A 24,597-nucleotide genomic window follows, 5' to 3' on the forward strand; every position below is an offset into this window, starting at 1 on the left:
ATGGAACATACAGTTTGGGAAATAGATTTTGTGGCTAGAACATAGAATTCACAAAGGAGAATTAATGTGAAATAAGGATGAGAAGGTAGGTTAGAGATATGTCATTAGAGGGCTTTAAGTGTCAAGCTGGGGAGTTTGTATTCAATCTTAGCAGCAATAGGAAATAACTGAATTTTTCTGAGCAGAGAATGAAATGATCAAAACTGTGTCTTAAGAATATGAATTTGGCATCTTTTTTGATAGGTTGCTTGTGAGAATGAAGTACTGGAAGCAGGGAAACCAATCAAGAAGCTACTGAAATAGTCCATGTGAGAGGCAGCAAGGGCCCTGGACTAGATGAAAAAGATGTGAAAGTAGAATTGAGATTTGGATGATTATATGGAGGAGTGGGAGAGTGGGAGAGAGGCAAGAATCAAGGATAATTCCAAGGTTATGAGCCTGGACGACTAGAAGAATGGAGGTGCCCTTTGACAGCAATGGGAGTGTTTAGAGGAGGGATGTGTTAGGACAGAAAGGCAATGAGCTCAATTTTGGGTATGTTGAATTTAGGATGCCAATGGTGCATTCAGGTAGATGTTCCAACAGGCAGTTAGTCACATGGGACTGAAGTTCAGGTTAGAGATTAGGGCTGGATGTATAGATGTAAGAGTCATCTTGAATAAGTTTCTCTGATAAAGGTCTCATTTCTAAGGTATATAGGGAATAGTCAAATATGTAAGAGTAAAAACCATTCCCCAATCAGTAAATGGTCAAAGGATATGAATAGACAGCTTTCAGCAGAAGAAATCCAAAGCTATCAAATAGCCATATAAAAAATGCTCTAAATCACTAAAAAAAGTTAGGGGAATGAAAATTAAAACAACTTGTAATATACCTTAGATCCATCAGATTGACTAAGATGACAAAAAAGAAAAATAACAAATCCTGAAGGGACTGTGGGAAAACGTGTACTTTAATTCGCAGTTGATAAAGTTATGAACTGATCCAGTCATTTTGGAACCATGCCAAAAAGACTATTCAACTATGCATAACCTTTGACCCTGTGATACCACTACTAGGTCTGTTCTCCAAAGAAAATAAATAAGGAACAGGACCCGTGTGAACAAAAATATCTATAGCAGCTCTTTTTGTGGTAGCAAAGAATTAGAAACTGAGAGGGATGTCTAACAGCTGCAGAATGGTTGAGCAAGTTATGGCATATGAATGGCGTATGAATACTGTTGTGCTATAAGAAATGGTTTCAGAAAAACCTGGGAAGACTTGTTATCAACTCATGCAAAGTAAAGTGAGCAGAACCAGAAGAACAATTTATACAGTAACAATAATATTGTAAGGATAATCAACTTTGAAAGACTTAGGAACTCTGATCAACCCAGTGACCAACCACAACTCCAAAGGACTCATGATGAAACATGTTATCCACCTCCAAACAGTGAATTAATGCACTCGTAGAGTATTGGGATGAAGCGTTCTTTTCTTTTCTTTTCTTTTCTTTTTGGACATGACTAATGCAAGATTTTGTTTTGCATGACTATACATATTTCTAATGAATTTTGTTTTTCTCGCCTTCTGAATGGATGGGGGAGGAGGACGGGAGGGAATTCAGAGCCAAAAATAAGACTGAATAGGAGTCATCTGCACAGAATTAATTGAATTCATTAGAAATGATGAGATAATCAAGGGAGAGAGAGAAAAAGGGTCTATAAAAGAGCATTGGGGAACATAAGGAACATCCATGCTTAATGGACAGGAGGAAGATGAAACTTCGGTGAAGGTAACTAAGGAGTTGTCAGACAGGTAGTAAGAGAACCAAGAAACCAACAGGAGAAGGTGCATCCAGTATGACCTTGTCAAAATGTGCCAAGGTCAAGTAGAATAAAGACTGAGAAAAAGGCTAGTGGATTTAGCAGTTAAAAGACTGTTATTAACCTTGGAGAGAGCAGTTCTGCTTGAGGGATGTGATCAGAAGCCAGATCACAAATAGTTGAGAACAGTCCAGTTTGGCTGGAGCTCAGAGTATGGAAGATGCCAGATTGTGGACGGCTTTGAATGCCAGGCCTTTAAGGAGTTTGGGGTTTATTAGTAAGTGACAGAGAGCCCTTGAAAGTTTTTGAATACTGGGGTGATTTTATAAAATCAGTGAATAACAATTAATCCTGAAGTGTAAAGAATGGATTGGAGGTAGAAAGGAACTAGTCGAGTTGTTCTGGGCCAGGCTTGACTCAGGCTGGTCTGGTGGCTCAGTTTTGATATTGGAATGAAATGAGACATTTACATGCTTAATTAAAAGAGTTAATTTAATAATTGTGTGGAAATCTGTGCAGTGAGGATACAATATGGGTTCTGATGGATACAGCTACCTTTGTCTCCATAAGGAGATAGACATGACGAGGAGGATGTGCTAACTCCTGCAGCAACAAGACTTTAGTTCATCAAACCCTGAGAAGCCTTGCAGTTAACTCGGAAGCTATATTAATGGTTTAAGCCTTAGTCTCTAGAACCAGTTAAGTCTCAATGAGAGTTTCATTGTCTTATGGGGTGGGGGGAGGAAACCTAGCCCTAGACTGCATTGGGTATATATTGCTCATACCACAGAAACTATTTCAGTGATCCAAGTAGGAGGCAATGAGGGCCTGGTCTAAGGTGGTAGCAGTGGGAATGGACAGATAGTAAAATTTCCCAAAGAAAATTGACAGGACTTAGCAACTTCTTAGGTACAGCAAGTAAGGGTAAAGAAAGCATCAAAGATGGCACTAAGTTTTTGATCTAAATTGACCAGGGAAACATCTAGGTATTTTGCTAGGCAACCAGAAATGTGGATCAGTAATTTAGAAGATATCTTTGTCAGGGCTGGAGATACAGATTTGGGGTTCATCCATACTGAGATGATGGTGGAAACTGTAGGCATGGAGATCTCCAAAAGGAAAGAGTCCAGGGATTGAAGAGGGAAAAGAACAAAACCTTGAAGGAAACCTACATTAAGGGGGAAGGTGGTATTCAAGTCCTTTTACTTTGTGTATGTGTCCCTTTATACCAGCTCCATAGCAGTTAAAAAAAGTTCTTGACAATTTTTGTGATGAAAAGGAAAAAGCATCTTCTACTGTTCCCTGGACTAATGTCTTAGGTGCCTTATGTCCAAAAGCCCCAGGGGTAGCCAGTCATGGTCACTGCCAATCAGACTGTCCTACCTTCTGCAAGCATACATAGTCCTTTCAGCTCCTACCCTGCTGAAATGCTTCCCGAGATTTTTTAAAATTTATTTTTAAACTTAAATAGAAAAGAAAAAAAGAGAAAAAATCATTGCTATGTGCACAGCAGAACTTAAGAGAGGATTCAAGATATACAGCAATAAATTTCCATTTCTAAAAAGCCTATATGATAAATACTACACGTTGTGTTCAGAGCTGTCCATCTTTTCTTTGCTTCCTTGTAAGTTTTCTTTTGTTCTCTGCTGTGCACTTTCAACTTTGTTCTTTTTTTTCCCCTTCCTTCCCTCCACCTACCTATGAAGGCCACAATTAACTGCAGATATGTGGGTACATATATGCATATATGTATACATATATACATACACACAAAACATATATGCATACATATACCCATACATACACTTACATACATGTACATATACTTAGATATCTATAATCATACTCATATAGACGTATACATTCATATGCATCTATGTAAGACCATACTATACTTGTTTGTCCTCTGTTTCTCTGAGGGTGGATAACATCTTCCTTCATAAGTAGAAGTCTTTCCATATTTTTCTAAATCTCCTACTTCATCATTTCCTACATCACAGCAATATTCCAGCCTTACACTGTCTAGTTATTTTATACAGCCTAAAACAATATTGATTAATATGGCTGTCATATAATGTAGTTTTCCCATTTTTCTCTTTCAGTTAAATCTATTCTAGCTTTAACTTTTTCTGAGATCATGATTACTGCACCTGCTTTTTGCCTAATAAATTCTACTCCTGATCTTTATTTTATGTTTGTGTGTATCTCTTATTTCCTATCCCTTCTGACTCCTCTACTTTACTTCTACCCACTACCTTGCCCTCCTGTTACTTAACCTGCCCTGCCAAAGATTCCTCCCTTATCCTCTTCCCTCCTACCCTTTCCCCTTCCTTCTTGTTTCTCTCTGAATTTAGAATACTTTTATAACTTTCCAAATATGTTATTCCCTCTTTATCTTGTTGTCGTTAATCTAGACACCCTTCTATACCCCGCATTATCGTATTCCCTTACTCTCTTATTTCTCTATAAATTTAGAAGGCTTTTATTCCCTTCTAAATGTATATATTGTTCTCTTAACCCAGATCTGATGTGAGTAGGGTTCCCTCTAAAAATCACTCCTTTATCCTCTCCCCCATCCCTATCCCCTAAGCTTTTTATTTTTTTCTGAATTTAGAAGACTTTTATACCCTTCTGGATATAGTTCCCTCTTTAATTCATTCCTGATGAGAGTAGGGTTCCAGAACTGCCAGTCTTCCTCCCCTATCTAATTCCTCTGTGTAGGTTCTTTTTCTCACCCCTCATTTGTATGAGATAATTACTCATTTTAACTTCTCCTTAAACGGCTTTACTTTTTAGAATCGTGTCATACTCAGGTCTACCCCAATCTTTCTTTCAAACTAGCCAATTACTAATAACAAGCTTAGGCATGTGTTTTATATTTCCTTATATAAAAAGTAAACAGTCTGTCCTTTCCCAGGATTTTTAAAGCACAGACAGAACTTTACAGATATGAAACTCTTCCCCCACCCCGGAATTTCTTCTGTCGAAGGAGGCACTCTGTCTTTCAAGGCCATGCCATGGGAGAGACACACTTATAAGTTCCCATCATTTTGTCCCTGAATGTCTTTATATTTGGCTCTAAATGCTATTCTGTAGATCAATAAATTGCTTAATTGGTAAACTGAACATAGCCAGGTGCCAGGCATATAGTAAATAGTTAATAAATATTGATTGATTGAAAGTAATGAAACATTCACAGTATTAAATTCAGTAATTTTCTATTGACTAAGCTGGCAATGTTTCTATATAGCACTTTTTAAACATTCAAGGGCTATTTAAATGTAAGGGATTATTATTGCTACCACCATCACACATCTCTGTGGTTTTGCACTGATTCTCTCCACTTGTCCTTTGTATCCCCAGTGCTTAGCAAGTTTGTAGTACATAGTAAGTGCTTAATAAATGTCATCATCTCCATGAACAGTTTCTGACTCTCCCACCCCTACTCTTCAACATCTAGTGCCTTCTCATCCCAAATACCTTTTTATCTATTTTGTATATATTGTGTATGTGCATATTTGTTTCCCACCTTGAGGGGGCCGGCTGTTTTCCTTGTGTCTATGTATCCGTTGCACCAAGAATAGTGCACCTGGCCTAGGTGCTTGATGCTTATTAACAGTATTTTCAGCACCTCTTCTGCAGTTACCCCAAACTGACACTAGGTGGCACTGACACTACAATTTATGAGGTCTTGGAGGACAAACTACAACTTTGAATTTTATACCTCATATCCTTATACTCAAATACTCCAATAGATGTGTGTTCTCATCAGATGTAGGCATTCTTTCCAATGATGCAAACCACATGCTGTCCTGTGCTTGCCTCCCCAGTGTGATTCTCATCTGTCTTCCCATACATTCACCATAAGGGAGTTAACCAATGTCCTGGATGGCTTCCGTGTTTTCTTTCAAAATTGTGGGTATCAAACTCTGGGAAACACGGCTGTCCATTGGTTATCCTTGACTCACTAATGTGATAATTTATTATTAGAACAACTAAAATCAATTAAGCATTAATTGTTAAATTCTGTCGTTCTAATTTTCTACTTTTGCATCAAAAGACTTTCTAGGCAGCCTCAAAATGTATAATGGAAAGTACACTGCTTGGACCTGTCTTCTGCCATTTACTACCTGCATGACTCTGGGCAAATCACTTAAGCATTCAATCAGGGACTGACAAATCACTTAGCTTTTCAGTTTTCTCATCTGTAGAATGGGATTAGTGATACTTACACTACTACCACCTGATAGGATTATGAGTAAAGCACCTTAACTTGTAAAACACTATAAAATGTGAGCTACTTGCTGTTCTTCAGCAGGCTGCTCATCCCAAGTAGATTAAGCTTAACAGATAAATGTAAATTTCTACTTTTAGGCTCAGAACTCGATTACTTGACCTCTGGAATGTCCTTGGGCGAGTCACTTAACCTCTCCTGTCCTCAGTTTCCTCATTCAGGAAGGGGAAGCAGTGTAGAACAGTAATAAGGAACAGTGGTCTTAGAGTCAGGAACACCCGGCTTGCTTTGAGTCCTCCTACAGATATTTGACTAGCTGTGTGACCCTGGGCAAGTCACCTAGCCTCTCTGAGCCTCAGTTTCCTTATCTGTAAAATGTGGATAATCCGCCTCACAGTATTGTGTGAGGATCTAATGAAATAATGCATGTCGAGTACTTTGTAAACCTTAAAACATAAGTGTTAGCTATTATTCTTATTTTCCATAAAACAGTGGGGTTGGACTAAATAACCTCTAAGGTTTCTTCCATTTCTAAATCTGTGATCTCATTTTGTGTGTGGTTTGTCCTTGACATCAGGAAGATGATGACGTGACTTGTAACTGAATTTGATTTGAGTGAGGGAGGATCTCCTCCAGAGCCATCTGGGTCCAAGGGCCAGATACCAATCAGGTCTACTGGAGATGGCCCGGGATGCAGTGGGAGACCTTGGCCTTTTAAAACTAAGGTCTGTTCAAGTTCTCATTTTGAGTAAGGCAACACCCATTCAGTGAATGGGCCTTTTTAAGAAGTGAGTCAAGGGATGGCCCCTTTAATTAAAAAAAAAAAATCAAACTGGGAGGAAAAGACCCTCAGGGTCTCTGGCAGAAAGAGAAACAGTTACTGTTTACATTCACTCTGAGCCAGGAGGGCCCAAAGAAGGTAGGTAGGTCTCAGCCCTGTAATCTCATGATCCTAATAACAGTAACTGTCATTTCTGTAGCACCTTAAGGTTTACATAAAGCATCGTCCTCACAATGTAGTACAGTCGTTATCCTTATTTTACAGATGAGGAAACTGAGGGAGGCTCGAGAAGTCCAGATCACATAGTTAAGTTACTAAAGATCAGAAACAGAGTTCAATCCCAAATCTTCAGTGTTCTTTCCACAACACCACACTCCTCATTACAGGATGGGGAAGACCTGGTTTGTCATGAACTTATGTGAAAGAAGCTGGAGTTTTAACTGATGACAAGTTCAGCATAAGCCAATTTTGTGACATAAATGCTGAAGTTTTAAAAAATATTATTATTAATGTAGTCTCAAATTGGATTAATAGAAATATGGCTTTCAGGTCAAGGAGGATAATAGCCTCCTACTTTAATAGCCTTCTACTAAAGGGTACTTTATGCTGATCAGACCTTATCTGGACTATTGTATTCTGTTCTAAGCACCACTCTTAAATTATCTTATTGACTTTTTTTTTTGCATCTCCTTCATTTCCAAATATATCCTCCTCACGGAACCATCCCTTATAACAAAGAATAAAAAAAGAAGAAATAGTTCAGCAAAACTAACACATCGTTTGACATATATCCCATAATCCTCCACCTCTATAATGAAAGAAGGGAGTTTAACCACTCATTTTAATAATTTTTAATAATAATACCTACCCTTTATATAGTGCTTTACAAATATTATCTTATTTGATCCTCACAACAACTCTAGGAGATGGGTGCTATTATCTCCATCTTATAAACGAGGGGGAAAAAAGGCAGACAGAGGTTAAGTGTCTTGTCCAGGGTCATACGGCTAGTTGGTATCTAAAGTCAAATTTGAACTCAGGTCTGTGCACTCTTTTCTCCACCTCCTAGCTACCTATGTCCAGGAGAATGTGATCAAGATGGTAAAGAAAGGGTCAGGAAATCATAAACATATGTAGAATGTTTGAGGCATTTGAAGATGTTTAGTCTAGAAAATAAAAGCCCTCAACAAGATGACTGCCTTCCAGTATTTAAAGGACTATCATCTGGAACAGGCACTAGACCTAGAATATGCCATATTGAAAACCAGTGAGTGAAAGTAACAGGGAGATAAATTGCAGTTCGATGTAAGGAAGAGCTTTCTAACAATTAGAGCTGGCCATCAGTGGAGAAGGCTGGGTCTCAAGTGCTAGGCTCCCTTTCATTGGAAGCATTCAATCAGGGACTGACAAATTATCTGTTAGGAATATATAGAAAAGACTTCTGCATCAGGTGGAAGGTGGACCTCTATAAGTCCCTTCCAGTTGTAATATTCTGTGAATTTTTAAAATAGAATTTCATGACTCCTCATGAAATAATTAAAACTGAGCTAGAACTGAGAAGTACCCTTCTAGATGGAGGTTTTGAGGCTCCGCCAAGGTCAGGAGCAGTGCTGGAACAAATATAGTTCCGTTTCATACCTGGCTACTCTCACTGCCTGTTCCCCTTCAAAGTAATTCTTCAATCAAAGGCAAAATCCCCTTTTGTGTAAGAAAGATGACTGCTTTCCAAGACAGGTGCCAAATAGAAGCAGATGACCTTCTAGTTATTTCTGAGAGTCCTTTTCTGGCCTAGCAGTGATATGCCGGCCAAAAAAAGAATTCTTTTAATTTAAAAATATTCCAACTTTGTGGTATAACTAAAATAAACCTTTCAGAACCTCTGCCTCTCAAGTTTGATTGGGATGAGGGGAGGACACGCCCATGCAGACCAGGCAAAGAAAGAGGAGGTTGGTAAAGCGCAAAAGAAAAATGTTGGCAACTCAAACCTTCATAAGAGATGTAGGCTAGCCTAAGATGCCCAGAAGGGCAGGGGCAAGTCATAGCATCCTAGAGTCATGGATTTAGGGCTATTGAGTGCAACTCCCTCATCTTACAGATGAAGAAATTGAGGCTGAGAAAAGTGAAGTGATTTGGCCAGCAAGTGTCTGAGGCAGTATTCAGGCCCAGGTCGCCCTGACCCCAAGTTGAGCACCCCATCTCCTACTCCATCTTGCTGCCTCAGTTAAGAAAAATTCTTTTCTAGGTCTTGACAGCACAGGAATGCAAAGGTCCTCTTGATTTCTATAGATGCAGGTACTTCTGAAGCTATACCCCATTAACTGTTAGCCAGCTCCATGACAGTCCATAGAGCTACCCTTCTTCAGGACTGTAAGGGACCCTAAGGAGAGTACAAGTGAGAAATCATGATGTATTGGAAAAATCCTGTACCGAGAATCATGGCAGGTGGGCATATGGCAGGTTCTTAATAAATGCTTATTGAATATAACTTTGGATATATCACTTAACACCTCTGGGTCTCACTTTCATCTGTAAAATCGGGGCTAGACTAAAGGAACTCAAAGGTTTCTTCCAGCTCTGAGATTCCAAGACTCCAGGTGACTATTATAACTTAGAGTTTTATCCATGACACATTTATTAGGATCTTGAAATAGCAAGAGCTTTTCTCTCTGTTCCTACTCCCACCCCACCTCACTGTTAGAACATTGACATCTTCTCATTAGAATGAAGAACTTTGGGAGACCCTGCTAGGATATGAATTGAGAGTCCAAACCTCAACAGATCAGTGTTTTAGAACTCTTGGTGATTCTGAAGACATATATCACCATCATCAATTTACACAAAGTCTAACCTGCTTGTCTTGATTTTCCTCTTAGCTTCTTGATGATACCAGGGAATTTTCTGAGCTTTAAATGTCTGTATGTAAATGTCTAGCCTTGAATATAAACATGTATTCACTCTATCTTATTTACTTTCAGTTGATCTTTCACCAAATTGTGCTTATAAGAAACTAGGGCAAATATTGCTTTCTGGAATGTTAGAGCAGGGGTGGGGGTACACTCATTGAAAGAATGATGAGACTCTGGGCAAGCCATTGAAGCAGTCCCCCACCCCCGGCTTTGATAACCCAGATGTTGGTGCTTCTTTGGTAACTATGTATTGCTATGGATAGACTGGTTTGTGTTATTTGCTCTGTTTATAATATATGCTTGTAATTTCTGTTTGTATTTGCCCTGAAGTCCAGGGGGCTTATCTTTTCCCCCTGAACTAAGTGAATGATATATGTATGTTTAATTAAAATAAGATTGTTAACCCTCCCCCTCCCCCCAAAAAAAGAATATTAGAGCTGTAAGGCACCTTGGACATCATTAGATCTAAGCAATTCATTTCATAGCTGATGATGATAAGGCCAAGGTCACATAGTTATAGCAGCAGAGCCAATCAATCAGTCAGTTAATTAACTAGCCTTTATTATGCCTGTGCCAAACACTCTCCTAGGCACTTGGGGATACAGTGATTTTTTAAAAAATGAAGCAATCCTAGCTCTCAAGGAGCTTACATCCTGTCAAGGGAGACAATTTGTCCTTATGTAAGGACACACGGAACAAATACAAAGTAAACACAAGGTAATATGGGCAGTGGCAGTTGTGAGGATCAGGAAAGGCTTTGGGTAAGAGGTGATGCTTAAGTTTCATCTTGAAAGAAGTCAAGAATCCCATGAAGCCTTGGTGAGAAGGTAGTACACTGGAGGTGAGAAGGAGTACACAGCAGGAGAGAAGGGAAGTAGCCAGGCCTATGGGGATGGGAGATGGAGTATCATGTATGACGAACAGAGAGAAGGCCAATTTGGCTGGACCATACAGTTTTGGAAGCAGAATAATGTATAAGACAGGAAAGATAGGTCTTAGTCAGATTGTAAAGAATCCAGGTCTCTTGCCTCCAAACTCCAGTCCGTATTTCTTTACATTTTACTTTTAATTGTATTTATCTTTCATTCATTTCTCTCTCAATCCCTTCTGGTGATATCACGTGCCTTTTAAAACTTAAACTTTTCCCTTCTAGGCATCTCTTCCTTACATGTATTACTTCAGTCTCTTAAGAAATGTAGAATTCTGTTTTTCAATTTGAGTTTTGGGTTAACTGAGTCTATTCTTAAAATAGACTATTCAGTAATATACTGTTGAATACTGTAGAAAAGTAGAATACTACTTTTTCTGTCAAATTGAAATGGAATTTAAAATAATTAAAAACACAGGCATAGCCAGTAAAATGTTGAAGACAAATTTCTGGCTTCACCATATATCCAAAGAGGTCTATCTATCCATCCACACACATATGTATATATATATACGTGTGTATGTACATGTGTACATGTGTGTATATAATACGCATATACACGGTAATATTCTTTCCATTGTGTCACATTGCCTGCCTGAAAAACAAACAAACAAAAGAAACTCTTGCTGAACAGGAAGCTGCTTGCATGGGTCAGATGGCTAAGTACAGACTTGAACTTTTTCCACTCATGACCCTTTTTTGCCTAAGAAATTTTTATGCAACCCCAGGCATATAGGTATATAAAATAAGTATGCGAGTCAAACATTTAGTGATAATAAATCACAAAGAAATTTATTTTAAAACAATTATTTAGCATGTATATAATTTTACCATTTATTAAAGAAGAAAGCAAATTTGCTTTCCTTACTAGTGAGATGGATGTGCTTGTTTATTTTTACATAAAGAATTAAATCTTGGCAGAGTATTAGATACTGATATTTTGACTGTTGCATGTTCAGAAACCTTTTACTATTGCCAAATTTTTCATGACCTCATATGGGGTCTCAACCCCCAGTTTAAGAACCTCCACTTGGTCATTGTGCATTGAGGACATGACTAAAGCTATGCTTATCTCTCTTCTTTCTTCCCACAGGCTGCACTGGTGGGAGGAACAACTATGATCATAGGACATGTTCTACCTGACAAAGAAACATCCCTCCTGGATGCCTATGAGAAGTGCAGGAACCTGGCTGACCCCAAAGTGTGCTGTGACTACTCACTCCACATGGGAATCACCTGGTGGTCTCCAAAGGTAACCGTTTCTCTAGTTTGATCGTGGCTGTCTTCCAGGGTATGCTGGCATCAACATTTTAGCCTGTGGCTGTCCTGGCTGTTTAATACTTCTGTATACCTGATCTTAAAAAGCCAGCTACACAAAACAAAAGAAAAATTAGCTCCAAGAAGTGGTGATGGGGGGAAGAGAGGGAGAAAGGGGATGGGCCTTTTCCCTAAGGTGGATAGAGATTTGGTTGCCCAGCATAGTGCCTAGAACCTTGGCCTCTTGTTGATATTACCCATCATAGATGCAATTGGACACACATAAGGCCCCCAAATTTCTCCAGGGATCCTTCCCTAGGGAATCCAATTGGAGGTCTGCTCTTACTCCTCATCTGAGACAAGCAAGCTAATAATTTAAATGGAAAACAAAGCCCCAAAAGGGTATGGAGCTCCAGACAGGGATTAAGTACTCAGGAGTTGATTACTCAAGGTTACTTAGAGTTTCAGGCAAACACTATCCTGTGGATCTACAGCCCTAAAGATATCAGACAGGCTACGTAGACTCAAGTCACAGTAAGTCAAGCTTTCTAGATCTGCTTAAAAGTAGGGGAAAAAACGAACATGGGCAATCTCCTACATTCCCACCATCACTAGATGAATAGATAGTCACTATTTTTTTAGGTACATAATCATCCATACTCTTTATATCCTTTTCCTTACTCACAATAGGTACAGTAATATAAGAGATATTGCTGTGTAAGCATTCAGCCATACAAAACTTCTCAAAAAGCAAGTCTAACTTGTAAAGAAAACATATTAGAAGACTGTTAATTACCATCTAAAACAAAAGAAAACAAAAAGCATATTAATTTATCTCCCACAGATTCCTGCTATACTTGGGCATCCACAGAAAGTCCTAGATGGACTAGAGACAGCTAGGTGCCACAGCAGATAGAGTGCTAGACTTGGAGTCAGGAGGACCTTAGTTCAAATCTAGCCTCAGATGCTTATTAGCTGTGTCACTTAATCTCCATCTGCCTCTCTTTCGTCAGCTGTAAAATGGGGACAGCTATAGAATCTACTTCACATGGCTGTCGTGAAACTCAAATGAGGCATGCAAAGTGCTTGGCACAGTGATTGGCACATAGTAAGGGCTTAAAAAATTGTTGTTCCATTCCATTCCCTTCCCTGAGGGACTATTAGTACTTAGGTACTCTCCAGAGTACTTAAGATGCAGATATATCCCAGGTAAAGCCCCATCCCCAATATTATTAACAATTGATGGCATTAATAATGAGAATGAAGATGACAACCACACTTTACTGTTTTCAGCAAGTGTTCTACATTCATTCCCTGGTTTGATCATCACACAGAAGGCAGTTTGGGGATTATTTTCCTGTTCCAGATAACTTTTCTATGTCTCAGGCTCCTTAAGTGACTCATCAAAGATCACACAGTTGGTACACACGGAGGGAGGGAATGAAATGCTGGTCATCCAGGGCCCCATCCATCAATCTCTCAAATATGTAATGTTGATCCTTTCCTTCCATCAGGTGAAAGTAGAAATGGAGACTTTGGTGAGAGAGAAAGGTGTCAACTCATTCCAGATGTTTATGACCTACAAAGACTTATATATGCTTCGAGATAGCGAATTATATCAAGTGTTCTGTGCTTGCAAAGATATTGGTGCGATAGCCCGAGTCCATGCTGAGAATGGAGAACTTGTGGCCGAGGCAAGTACAGAGACAAAATTCAGAAAAGGGTGGGCAGTGAAGGTAGATCTGGTAGTTGGGCTCCTCAGCTGGCGCTCTGAATTACAGCCTTCTGGTTCCAGCCTAGGTTGTAAGCTCTTCAAGGATAAAGACCCTCTCTTCTAATTCTTAAATATCCCCCATGGTGCCTGTTTAAAATCACTGTGTGATATTTAACCCCTTTTATTTATTTCTTAGGCTAAAGTCCTGCCCCAATACCTCCTTGTATCCTTGAGGTGACTCTGCGTTCACCCTGTGCCATGCCTCCAGGCTCTGACAGGTCCTACCCAGTTGGAAAGACTTCAAATATAAGCCTAGTGTTGGGCTGTATGTTTTTCTTGTCCCCTAAGGATCAGCCTTGCTATAGGTTCAGAAAGGCTTACACCGGATTGGCCAGAGATTGATTTTTCAACCACAATGATTCTTCAAAATCATCTACCAATCTTAAGAGAGGTTGTATCATAAAAGAGGGAAGACTCATATTGGTGAAATCCTAGATCCTTGATTTATTATTTCACATGCTTACTGATCACTTAGAACACATTTGGAAAAAGAAAAAACATCTTCAGCCATTTTAAAATGTGAATTGGGGAAACTTACTGCCAAATGAGCCAAACCTAAACTGCCAAATCTAAACCCCAAGGCTTTTCTCTTCAAGGAAAAATGATGAAGAAAAAAGAAAAAACTGTGGGGTTTTTGTACAGTTGTGCCATTTAAGGTTCATTATTTTCATCTTGGATCTATCTTATAAAAAATTCCCAACTTCCTTTTTCTTTGCTATTTATTCAGGGTGCCAGAGAGGCACTAGATTTGGGCATCACAGGCCCTGAAGGAATAGAGATCAGCCGTCCGGAGGAGGTAATAAAAGTTTGTGGTGGCTTTTTTTCCATCAGCCTTCACACAGGGACTTAGAATCTTGTGAGGGTTAGAGACACCTACAAATATAAATTAGATTTTATATATTTTCCTCTTTCCATGAGGGAAAATCCCAATTGGCTGCTTCACAGAGATCATTTTTTAAATATTCTCAGGGTAGCTTAGTGTCCTAAATGATAATTTAGGACAAGTATGGCCTAAAGCTTTCCTGAGAGAAATTTTCAGGGCAGAGCCATAACTAGCAATTTTGGTGCTTGGGTGGGCAGTTCAGGCCACACTCTCTATCAGCTTTATAACCCATAATATGAAAAGAGTGCAAGCAGTGACTGGGACATTTGAGCTGGAGGATAGAGCTGATGATTATTGTAGGGGCTCACACATGAATACTACTGAGTAAGCTACATGCTGAGCTTAATTGTTTCTATAGTGTACATGTTAAATTTTTGCTCTCTTTAAATTTGGGGGCCTTGAAGCAAAGCTTCAGTCACCGTACGCTAATGACAACTCTCTCTCAGAGGGAACTGGAACAGGCCTGTGTTGTCCTTCATTGAGAAACCAAAGCTATGCACTCAGGGGTAGTCTGGGCAAAATTGGATTAAGAAGGGGAAAAGACTGAAAAATATCAGAGCTCTTCCTCCTCTTTCTGGGCTGTTATTGAAAAATCACATAGCTAGTAAGTATTGGAGGAAGGAATCAAACCTAGATCTCCTGACTCATAGTCCAAAGCCCTTACCTTTGAAAATATATGCAAGGGATCCCAGACAACACAGGGAACCTTAAGATGGATAATCTCTGTACATGTGTATAGCATAGGCAGACATACAGCCCTACAATGCTTTACGTTCAAAAACACTTGATTTGGGTGGGGGGTGGGGGTGGGTTGAGGAATATGAGGAATCTTATTTCCTTCCTGTTTTTTTTCCCCAAACAGCTGGAAGCCGAAGCAACCCACCGTGTTATCACCATTGCCAACAGGGTAAGCAGCATTTCCTCCTCCCTCCTGGAATCAGAACCCAACCACTCCAGCTTGCAGAAGTTATAACAGCTGCATTTTGTACTTTATTCTTCATCATTCTCAGATACTTTGTCTTGTGTCCCTTTGCTGCTACCCCTCCCAAAATACAGCCCCTCCTCTCAGAACCTAAGATAAAAACTGATTCACTACCAAAGTATAAATAGCTCCCAATCAATACTTCCATTATAAGGGGTTATTAATACTTCCATTATAAAGAAGGTGGAGGGACAATAGAAAGTGTAGGGGAAGGACAAACTTGGAGGTTCCCTTCTGGTACAGGCAGTGGCTATCTTCCACGATCCCCGTCTCTACCTATTAGAACCCCTCTTTAAAACTCATTTCAGATGCCATCTCTTCCATGATGCCTTCCCCAAGCCCCAGCTGAAAGTTACAGTTCCTTCCTCAAATTTTTCACAGCCCTTTGGACCCCTCCTTTGTAATTAATTGCACTTGTAGAATTAAAGATTAGCAGTTAGAGAGCTAGAAAGGTCCTTGGAGATCATTGAGGGTCATCTAGTCCAATCCCTTCATTTTACAGATAAGGAAATTGAGGACAATTTAGGTTAAATGACTTGCCCGACACCACACAGCATAAGTGGCAGAGACAGAATTAGAAGCAAGCTCTTCTGATTCTAGATCCAGCCCTAGACCATACTGCCTTTAGCTCCATTGTTAGAATGTAATCCCCTTGAGGGCAGGACCTATAGCTTGTTTCAAAATCTGTATGTTCTCTGTACCTTAGAGGTATTGGGGACTTCATATTTATTATGTGGACTGGAAAAAAAAAAGGCTGCATCAAAGCAACATTTTGGAGAGCCAGCCTATCTGTCCACTTAGGTATTTCTTCTTTTAATAACTATAGTTTTAATCACAAGGTCCCTCCCAATGACAATTTATTCCTGGTTGAAAGGAAGCTCTGGACGGTCAAGAAAAGGCCTTTATTTTACAGATGAGGAAACTGAGGCCTATAGAAGTTAAGGGACTCATCCGAGGTAATAGAGCAGTTTGGAAAAGTGGAGGAAAGTGCTGGATCTAGGGTCATAGGACCTGGGGTTCACCTGGTTCTTCACTTTTTAACTGTGACTTTGTGGACCTCAGTTTCCTCCTTTGTGACACTAGGGGGATGGGAGTCAGACTCAGTTATCTCTGTGGTCCTAGCACTAAGTCTATGAGTTAGTTAGTGGCAGAACTGTCCTAGCACCCAAATCTCTATATCCAAGAGCAGGCTTATTTGGGCTAAACCCCATTTGTTTGAGTTTGACTTAGGATATGTTTTGCCTATTTAGAATGTCAGCTATCAGAGGTTAGCCCCCATGGTTTCTGATGCTCTATGTGTGCTTAGTCACTTAAGGTTTTATTAGTAAATTTCAAGTCACATTCAGACAAAAACATTCTCTTTTGATAAACTATTGATGTCCATTTTCCATAGGAATTTTCTTAAAGTCCATTTCCTTTTTTTCCTTAAAGTCCATTTCTGATATAAGGGTAGAAAATGGGCAGCTTAAGTACTTGACAATGACAAGGGTCAGTCTTTCACTAACCTACCCATACAGAATGACCTCCATGGCACAGGACAGAGAATGGAGTTTAAATATGCTTGGTTGGTGTGTATCAGCCTCCCTGTTTATATACAAATGCTTCAGCCACAATTTGTCAACTCTATGGGCAGGGCACAGAATTATCAGGTCTGCCATGTCCACTTTGGGGGGCAGGGGGAGGAAACTAGATTCCCTGAGTTCTTTTGGGAACGGAGTTATTTTTATTGAAAGTTATTTTTCCTGTGAAGATGCTACCTACATCCTATGGCCATGTTTGTTGAAACACCCATCGTGTGAAAACTGTGTTTCTTGCATTTAGACTCATTGTCCAGTTTACCTGGTCAACGTTTCCAGTATCTCTGCCGGAGATGTCATTGCTGCCGCTAAGATGCAAGGTAAGCCTGCAGGCAGGGATGGAAGGTAAGGCCGATGAAACTCACCTTGGGTCATAGGATTTAAAAAGTGATTGGAGTCGAGGTCAGCTGCCGCCTTCTCTTTTACTTCAGAGGGGCTAGCTCAGGCTTGCTGGGGTTTCCCAGAACGTTGAGCACTCCTCTCCTGTTTTTCTAATGACCCTTTTCTTCCATCTAGTCCAATCCCTTCATTGGACTGGTGAAGAAACTGAGGCCTGTAGAGTTTAAATGAGTTGCCTGAGGTCATTAAGGCAGTAAATAGCAGAGCTGGGATGCTTTTTCTACTAAAGATAAATCCTAAGGAATTCTGAAGTGCACCAAAGTTAAACGACTTCCCCAGGGTTCCCTGGCTAACAAGCGTCAGAAGCAGAATTAGAACCCACGTCTTCCTGGCTCTGAGTCCAGCTTTCTATCCACTACACCATAATGGTTCTATGGAATCAGAGTTGTAGAATTTTAAATCAGGATATGACCACTGGATTTGTTGTTATTGTTGTTCACTTGTTTCTGAGTCTTTGTGACCCCATTTGGGCTTTTCTTGGTAAAGATACTGAAGTGGGTTGCCACTTCCTGCTCCAGCTTATTTTGCAGATGAGGAAACTAAGGCAAACAGGGTTAAGTAACTTTCCCAGGGTTGCACAGCTAGTAAGTGTCTGAGGCCAGATTTGAACTCAGGTACTCCTGGCTCCAGTGCTCTATCCACTGAGCCATCTAGCTGCCTCCAGAGGTTACTTAAGGTCATACAAACAGTATTTGTAAGTGGCAGGACCCGAACCCAGATTCCCTGACTCCATGATTGTTCTTCTAGCTACTACACTGAACTGCTTCTCCTGGCAAAGATAATTTATGTGTTCTGAGAGCAGTTACAAATTAATAACATTAACGATCCCATTTATCTTCAGATTAAGAATTCCTTCCATTCTACACGCAAATTCTGGGGGAGTTTTTGCTATCTCTTAGGGCAGATAAGTCAGGGACAACGTCAGGGCTGAGTGAGCCAGACTTGTCTTTTAGCAAAAGTACTATAACCAGCTAGCTCATAGCCAGAATTTAGGCAAGTTCCAATTTGAAAATGGATTTTATTTCTACTCATCTGGCACACCTGCCCCATACCAGGTGCCCCAAAGTTCATTTATAACTCAGTTTGAAATTTGGATCACCTTTTTTTCCATAGAAACAATCCTGTAAATGATGGAGGGTAGGGTGGTGGTGGATGGGTTATTAGAGAGAGGCTTCCAACTGTTTGGGGGGAAACAAAGTTAAAAGAAAAAGGAAGCGAGGTTTACTACTTCTCTACATAACATTTTTGAGTGCCTACTAGAGAAAGGCCTTGGGGAAAGGGGGTACATTTCTTCATTTCTGTTCCAGAGTTTAGATTTGTCATTTTTATACAGCATTTTGTTTTGTTTCCTTTTTTCTCTTTGTTTACATTATTAATTAGCTAGTTAATCAAATTATGGGGAAAAGGCAGGCCTTGAGGCTAAAGTAAATGATCCACTCATTAAACACTTCCTAGATTATCAAACTTATCTGCACCCAAGGTGAAATGTTTTCTAGTCGAAAGTAGGAGTAGAAGGTAGTCTTTTGTATTACCAAAAGAAGGTCAGTTCAGACAATGATGCTGAGACCAAGATTATGAACTTATGCATCATTTGATTATCTGTACCATTACTCCCAACTTTGATTGCTATGCTCTTCCAAACTTGTCTATTTCTGTCAAGGGTAAGAGCATCTTCCAGGCCTTAAGAGTCATCCATTCTTAATTCTTTTCCTCTTTCCTCTCCCTCACCCCCTACATCCAATTGTTTGCTAAATCTCAGTGATTCTACCACCACAGGATCTCTCAACTCCCTCTTAGTTAGCTAGCAGTGACCTCTCCCTCTTGTGAGCTTTGGAAACATTTTCTTAAGCACTTACCACATGCTAGAGAGGCAATATGGTTCACTGAAAAGAGTACTGGATTGAGGAAACCTGGGTTTAAGTCTGGATTTTGACTTTTCTTTGCTTTTTGAACACTGATAAGACACTCAGTTTCACTGTCTGTAAAAGGAAGATCTTGGAACCACTCCTCTGATTTCATCAGTGTCAGGAACACCAAAGAAAAGGAAGCTGTTATTACCCTAAGTCATTTACCACCTAGGATCACATAATAATAGATTCAAAGCTGAAAGAGACTTCAGAGGTTCTTCATTTTACAGGTGATGGTCAAGGAGTGAGACCACACAAGTAATAAGTAAGCACAGAAGCAAAGTTCACCCTTGTTTTCTGACTTTGAATACAGCCTGCCTTCTCTCTCCCTTTCTTCCTCCTTTTTCCTTCCTTCCTTCTTTTCTTACCTCCTTTTTTCCTTTCTTCCTTTCCATCCTTCCTTCCCTCCTCCTTTCCTTATTTCTTGCCATCTTTCCATCCTTCCTTTCATCCTTCTATCCTTTCTTCCCTCCCTCCTTCCTTTGTTCTTTCCTTTTTCCCCTCCCTCCTTCCTTCTTTCCTTCCCTCCCCCTTTCTTTCCTTCCTTTCTTCCTTCTATCCTTCTTTCTTTTCTTTCTTCCTTTTTTCCTTCCTCCCCTCCTTCCTTTCTCCTTTCCTTTCTTCCTCCTCTCCTTCCTCCTTTCCTTCAGTCCTTCCTTGTTTTCTTTTCTTTTCTCCCATCCTCCCTCCCTCTCTCCATCTTCAAATCATAGAACTAGAAATGACTTCAAAGGTCATTTAGTACAACCTCCTCAGTGAAGAAACTGAGGCCCAGGTAGGATAAGTGGCTTCTACAAAATCACACACAGATGGTAGGCATTAGGAACATACAAGATACTGTGTGTCCAGTATAGCTTGGTGTGCTCATAAAACTATCATATTAGTCCAATAAATTTAAAGGTATCATTAAGTCATGTAATAATTAAAATTTTGCTAACTGAATTTTCTTTTAAATGTTTATTGATTAATTATAAATGGAATCACAATAATAGCTAGTATTTATACAGCACTTTAAGGTTTACAAAACACTTTACAAATATTACCTCATTTGATCCTCACAACAGCTTTGGGTAGTAGGTGCTATAATTACCCTCAGTTTACAATGGAAGAAACTGAGGCTGACAGCGATTACATGACTTGCCAGGGTTACACAGCTAGTACATATCTGAATCTGGATTTGAATGTAGGTCTTCCTGACTCAGAGTCCAGTGCCACTCACGCCACACTATGCCCTGCTCAACTGGCCTCTCTTAGTTTTGGCCAGTCTATTGGAGACAAACCAAACCAGGAGAAGAAACTATTAACAGTATAGTAAAACAAATAAAAACATGCTTTCTGAGCTTAGTAGCCTACAAATTATAAAAATACAGAAAAAATGGTTTTCAGTATGCTCAGGAAAAAGAAGCCTCATCGAATGAAACTGTTCTCCCACAGAGGAGCTTTGATCAGTCTCATTTTTTGAGCCATTGCTCTCTGCACTTTACTTTGTACTTTAATCATACTGCTATTGAAATATGAGCTGATTCAAAATGGCGAGCTCTCATCTTCACGTACTTCTGAAAGCTTAACTGAATCGAAACAGCTTTAATGTTTTTGCATGTTTAATTTATTTTTTGATTTGGTTCATTTCCAAACCCCATCCTGTTTGTTCCACATGTTGCAGAAGATGGTAGAATCTGAATCAGGCAAGATAGGGAATATCCTTGGCTTACAAAGGCCTCGCTATATGACAGGATATCCCAGACTGTATTCCTGGACCAAACACCTAAAGATGCTCTCTCTTCTCCATTTGAAAGTACGTTTTCCATGTAAAAGCCCTCAATGCACTGTTTATTTTATAGACCAATGAAATGCAAGTGCAAAACCATCATCATTATTTCTGTCTTTCAATATTGGGTGCAGAAAATTTATAGCAGCATGTATTTGGCTGTTCTTTCCTTTTCTTAGTAAAGTCTTTTGCTTCTGTACTCATAAGCAAAGATACACTTGAATTCTCAAAAATAGTTTGATAAAGAATGGCCAACAAAAATTTGATTCAATGAAATGTTTTGCTTTTCCAAAATAAATTTGGATTTACAATGATCAATAATGTTCTTTTATCCCTTTTCTCAGGTAAGGTTGTCTATGCAGAGACTACCACTGCACATGCCACATTGACAGGCTTACACTACTACCACCAGGACTGGTCCCATGCAGCTGCTTATGTCACAGTGCCCCCTCTGAGGCTGGACACCAACACTTCCACCTACCTCATGAGTCTGCTAGCCAAGTAAGGAACTTACTGTGCTCTCTTGATGTCATCATCACCAGCATGAATTACAGCGTCCGTGTGCGTGTGCGTGTGCGTGTGCGTGTGTGTGTGTGTGTATCAGGATGGGAATTTATAGATTATTGAGTAGACTTTGTCGAGGGATGAAGAATTTACCACCCACAGGCCACATTGAACATCTGTTTAATTTCACCTAGCCCATGGGATAAGATTTCTCTGGCTATCATGTATAGAACCCCCAAAATAAGTTCAGAATAACCTATGAAACAGCTAGCCCATTCAGGGTAAAAGTGTCTGAAGGTTTAAGGATAAAAAAGCAATTGTCAACTTGTGATCAAGGATTAATTAGAATATCAGAGGGCATCAATAAGTCATTCTGAAACCCACAGCCCAAGGGAATACCTCAGAGACTACCTAAGCACTCTACTTCTGCATTCTTCTTTCTCTCTTTTTTTTGTGTGTGTCTCCTTTCCTTATCTCTTTGTCTCTGTCCTGCTACTCATCTATCCATTTCTCCATCCATCCATCTGTCATGTAGCATTGTGCATATTTTATAAGGGCTGACAGCCTGTGAAATGTAGAATAAAGTTGTCCATGAATGATAATTATTTGGGGAGGCTGGTTGTGAGTTGCAAAGACAGCAGCTGCATACAGGTATGTGTCTTAGCTGGTAGATATGCCTTGGACAGACTGTCCCAGCTGTGTTACCACTCTCCCCTTCTTTCTAGACATCTGTCCTCACTTGCACATTAGGCAGCTCATTTCCATAGACCTAAAGCCAAGTGAAATAAATATCTTGGCCCCATGGAGCAGGACTAGAACAATGCTAAGAGGATTCAGAGAGGCAGATTTCTGCCAGATGCTAGGGGGAAAAACTTCTCCTACAACCAGGGGTGCCTAAAAGTGGAATGAGATGCCTCAGAAGAGAGTGGGCTCCTAATCACTGGAGGTCATGAGACAGAGATGGAATAGCCACGTTTTGGAGATATGGTAAAGAGAATTCTTCTTCACCTACAGTTGGGCCAGCTGACGTGGATGTGAGGTCCCTTCCAATTGAGTTTCTTTGTGTCCCTTTCTTTTCTCTGTGTTTCCTTTCCCTTTTCTTTTCCTACCCCCTGTTCCCCAGTCTCCTCCTAGTCTCTGTCCCTTCACTGGCCATAAAATGGAATTTTAATGATTCATTCTGAGATTTTCTATCACTGTTCCTAACAAAGGCACCAATAAAGGTAACAGCTGTGTGCATTCAGGCTCCTGCCTTAGAAATTCTCAGAGAGCTGTTTTGAAGCATCTTTTGAAGTCTACCAATGAGCTGCTAATTGCTTTTTATGGTGAAGTATAAAGTCCTTGTTGCACATTATCATGAAAGTGTCAAGTAGGCCTATGTACTGAAAACTGAGAAAGGCAGACTCCAGTGACATGTTGTGTTTCTGCTAGCATTGCTTTGGTCCAATGCTGAATAACTGTACTTTGTAGTTTTGAATAATCCGAAGAGATGAAGAAGGGAAAATGTCAGGTCAACCTTTTCTTCTAAAAACTGCTTTTCAGTTTAAAAAGAAGAAGAAGAAAAACAACCATCAATCATCAATAAGCATTCATGGAGCATCAACTACAGTGCTTTGAATGTAGCTATAACATCACTGGAATATTTTGAATGTCCCACTTTGCTGCAGGGAAACTTACTGAAAGTAAAGAAGGCGTTAAGGCGTACTTAGTTTCACAGCTTTTTAAAGAAATCTGGGTTATCCAGGTTGTCCCCAGTCCACCCTAAAAACCCTTTTCAATTCTAAGATAATAGGGGAAATTAAACTTAAACTAAGTTATGACAATTAAACATTTTTAGATGAAAATTTGTAAAATCTGTAAATGTTAGGGTTTTTTGGGGGGGGGGGAATTTCAGTGTAAAGATAAAAAACATAAGTAGAATGTTTGTAATGTTTTTTGAATTGTCCCTGTGATTTCACTGGTATGGGGAACTCCCAGTGAGGAAATTCCCTCTACCAACGCAGATTGGTACCTGCACTACAATTTATAGTCCTAGACAGTGGCCTGGGCCCCATAGTGGGTAGGTGACTTGCTCAGAGTCACCTAACCAGTATGTGTCAGAGGCAGGCCTTAAACCCAGGTTTTTCTGATTCCAAATTAAATCTCCTAACCACTGTGCTATAGTGCCTTTCTATTTTTTAAAAAAATGTATTTTAAAAGAGAGAAAATGTTTATAGAATAAAATTATAATTTTTGTGTGTCATGTATATAGATACATTCATTGAGGTTCCTTACATAAGCAAAGTAATTTTCGCTAATTTAAATTAATTTGCAGATTACTTCTTGTGCCTCTACTTTATTATTGGCCAAATATATAATATAATTGTTGCTCAGTCCTTGTTTGCAAATACACCTCTCAGTTATTTTATCATTCCTAAGGAAAAAAAATATAGTCCAATATTTGATATGCAAGAAGATGAAGACACTGTGATCTTTCCAATAGCTATTTTGTTGTACCAATGGCACCCCAGGGGTATATTTTCTATATTATGAAATTTTCCATCATACATAAGATTCCTCTCTTTCCTTATGCTTATTTTTAAAAATATTTAAAAATTGGTTGATGATGCTGAGATTTCTATTTCAGATTAATTCCTTGAGCTGCTTTTTGGCCCTTTGGCCAACCAATAACTAAGTAGCAGCTAATTTAATCTGTTACTCATCATGTCCTTCTGTCCCTTCTGTCCCTTCAGTGACACTCTGAACATTGTAGCTTCTGACCATCGGCCCTTTACCACAAAACAGAAGGCAATGGGCAAGGAGGATTTCACTAAGATCCCTCATGGAGTGAGTGGTGTACAAGACCGTATGAGTATCATCTGGGAGAGAGGCGTGGTAGGTTTTCTGGGTCTC

At 39.6% G+C, this 24,597-nt stretch overlaps 1 protein-coding gene across 1 annotated transcript in view; it reads left to right on the plus strand.

Moving 5' to 3' along the window:
- The first annotated feature begins 14,422 nt into the window (after positions 1–14,422).
- The window catches only part of DPYSL5 (dihydropyrimidinase like 5), a 30,854-nt gene continuing 20,679 nt past the window's right edge, over positions 14,423–24,597 (plus strand). Inside the window, exons 1-5 of the mRNA XM_036752665.1 lie at positions 14,423–14,481; positions 15,431–15,475; positions 17,372–17,447; positions 21,546–21,702; positions 24,438–24,579. Of these exons, the coding sequence (XP_036608560.1) occupies positions 17,441–17,447; positions 21,546–21,702; positions 24,438–24,579 (306 nt within the window). The 5' untranslated portion in view covers positions 14,423–14,481; positions 15,431–15,475; positions 17,372–17,440. The remainder of the gene's footprint in view (positions 14,482–15,430; positions 15,476–17,371; positions 17,448–21,545; positions 21,703–24,437; positions 24,580–24,597) is intronic.

This window comes from Trichosurus vulpecula, chromosome 3, assembly GCF_011100635.1.
Source record: "Trichosurus vulpecula isolate mTriVul1 chromosome 3, mTriVul1.pri, whole genome shotgun sequence".
In the NCBI taxonomy this organism is placed as follows: Eukaryota; Metazoa; Chordata; class Mammalia; order Diprotodontia; family Phalangeridae; genus Trichosurus; species Trichosurus vulpecula.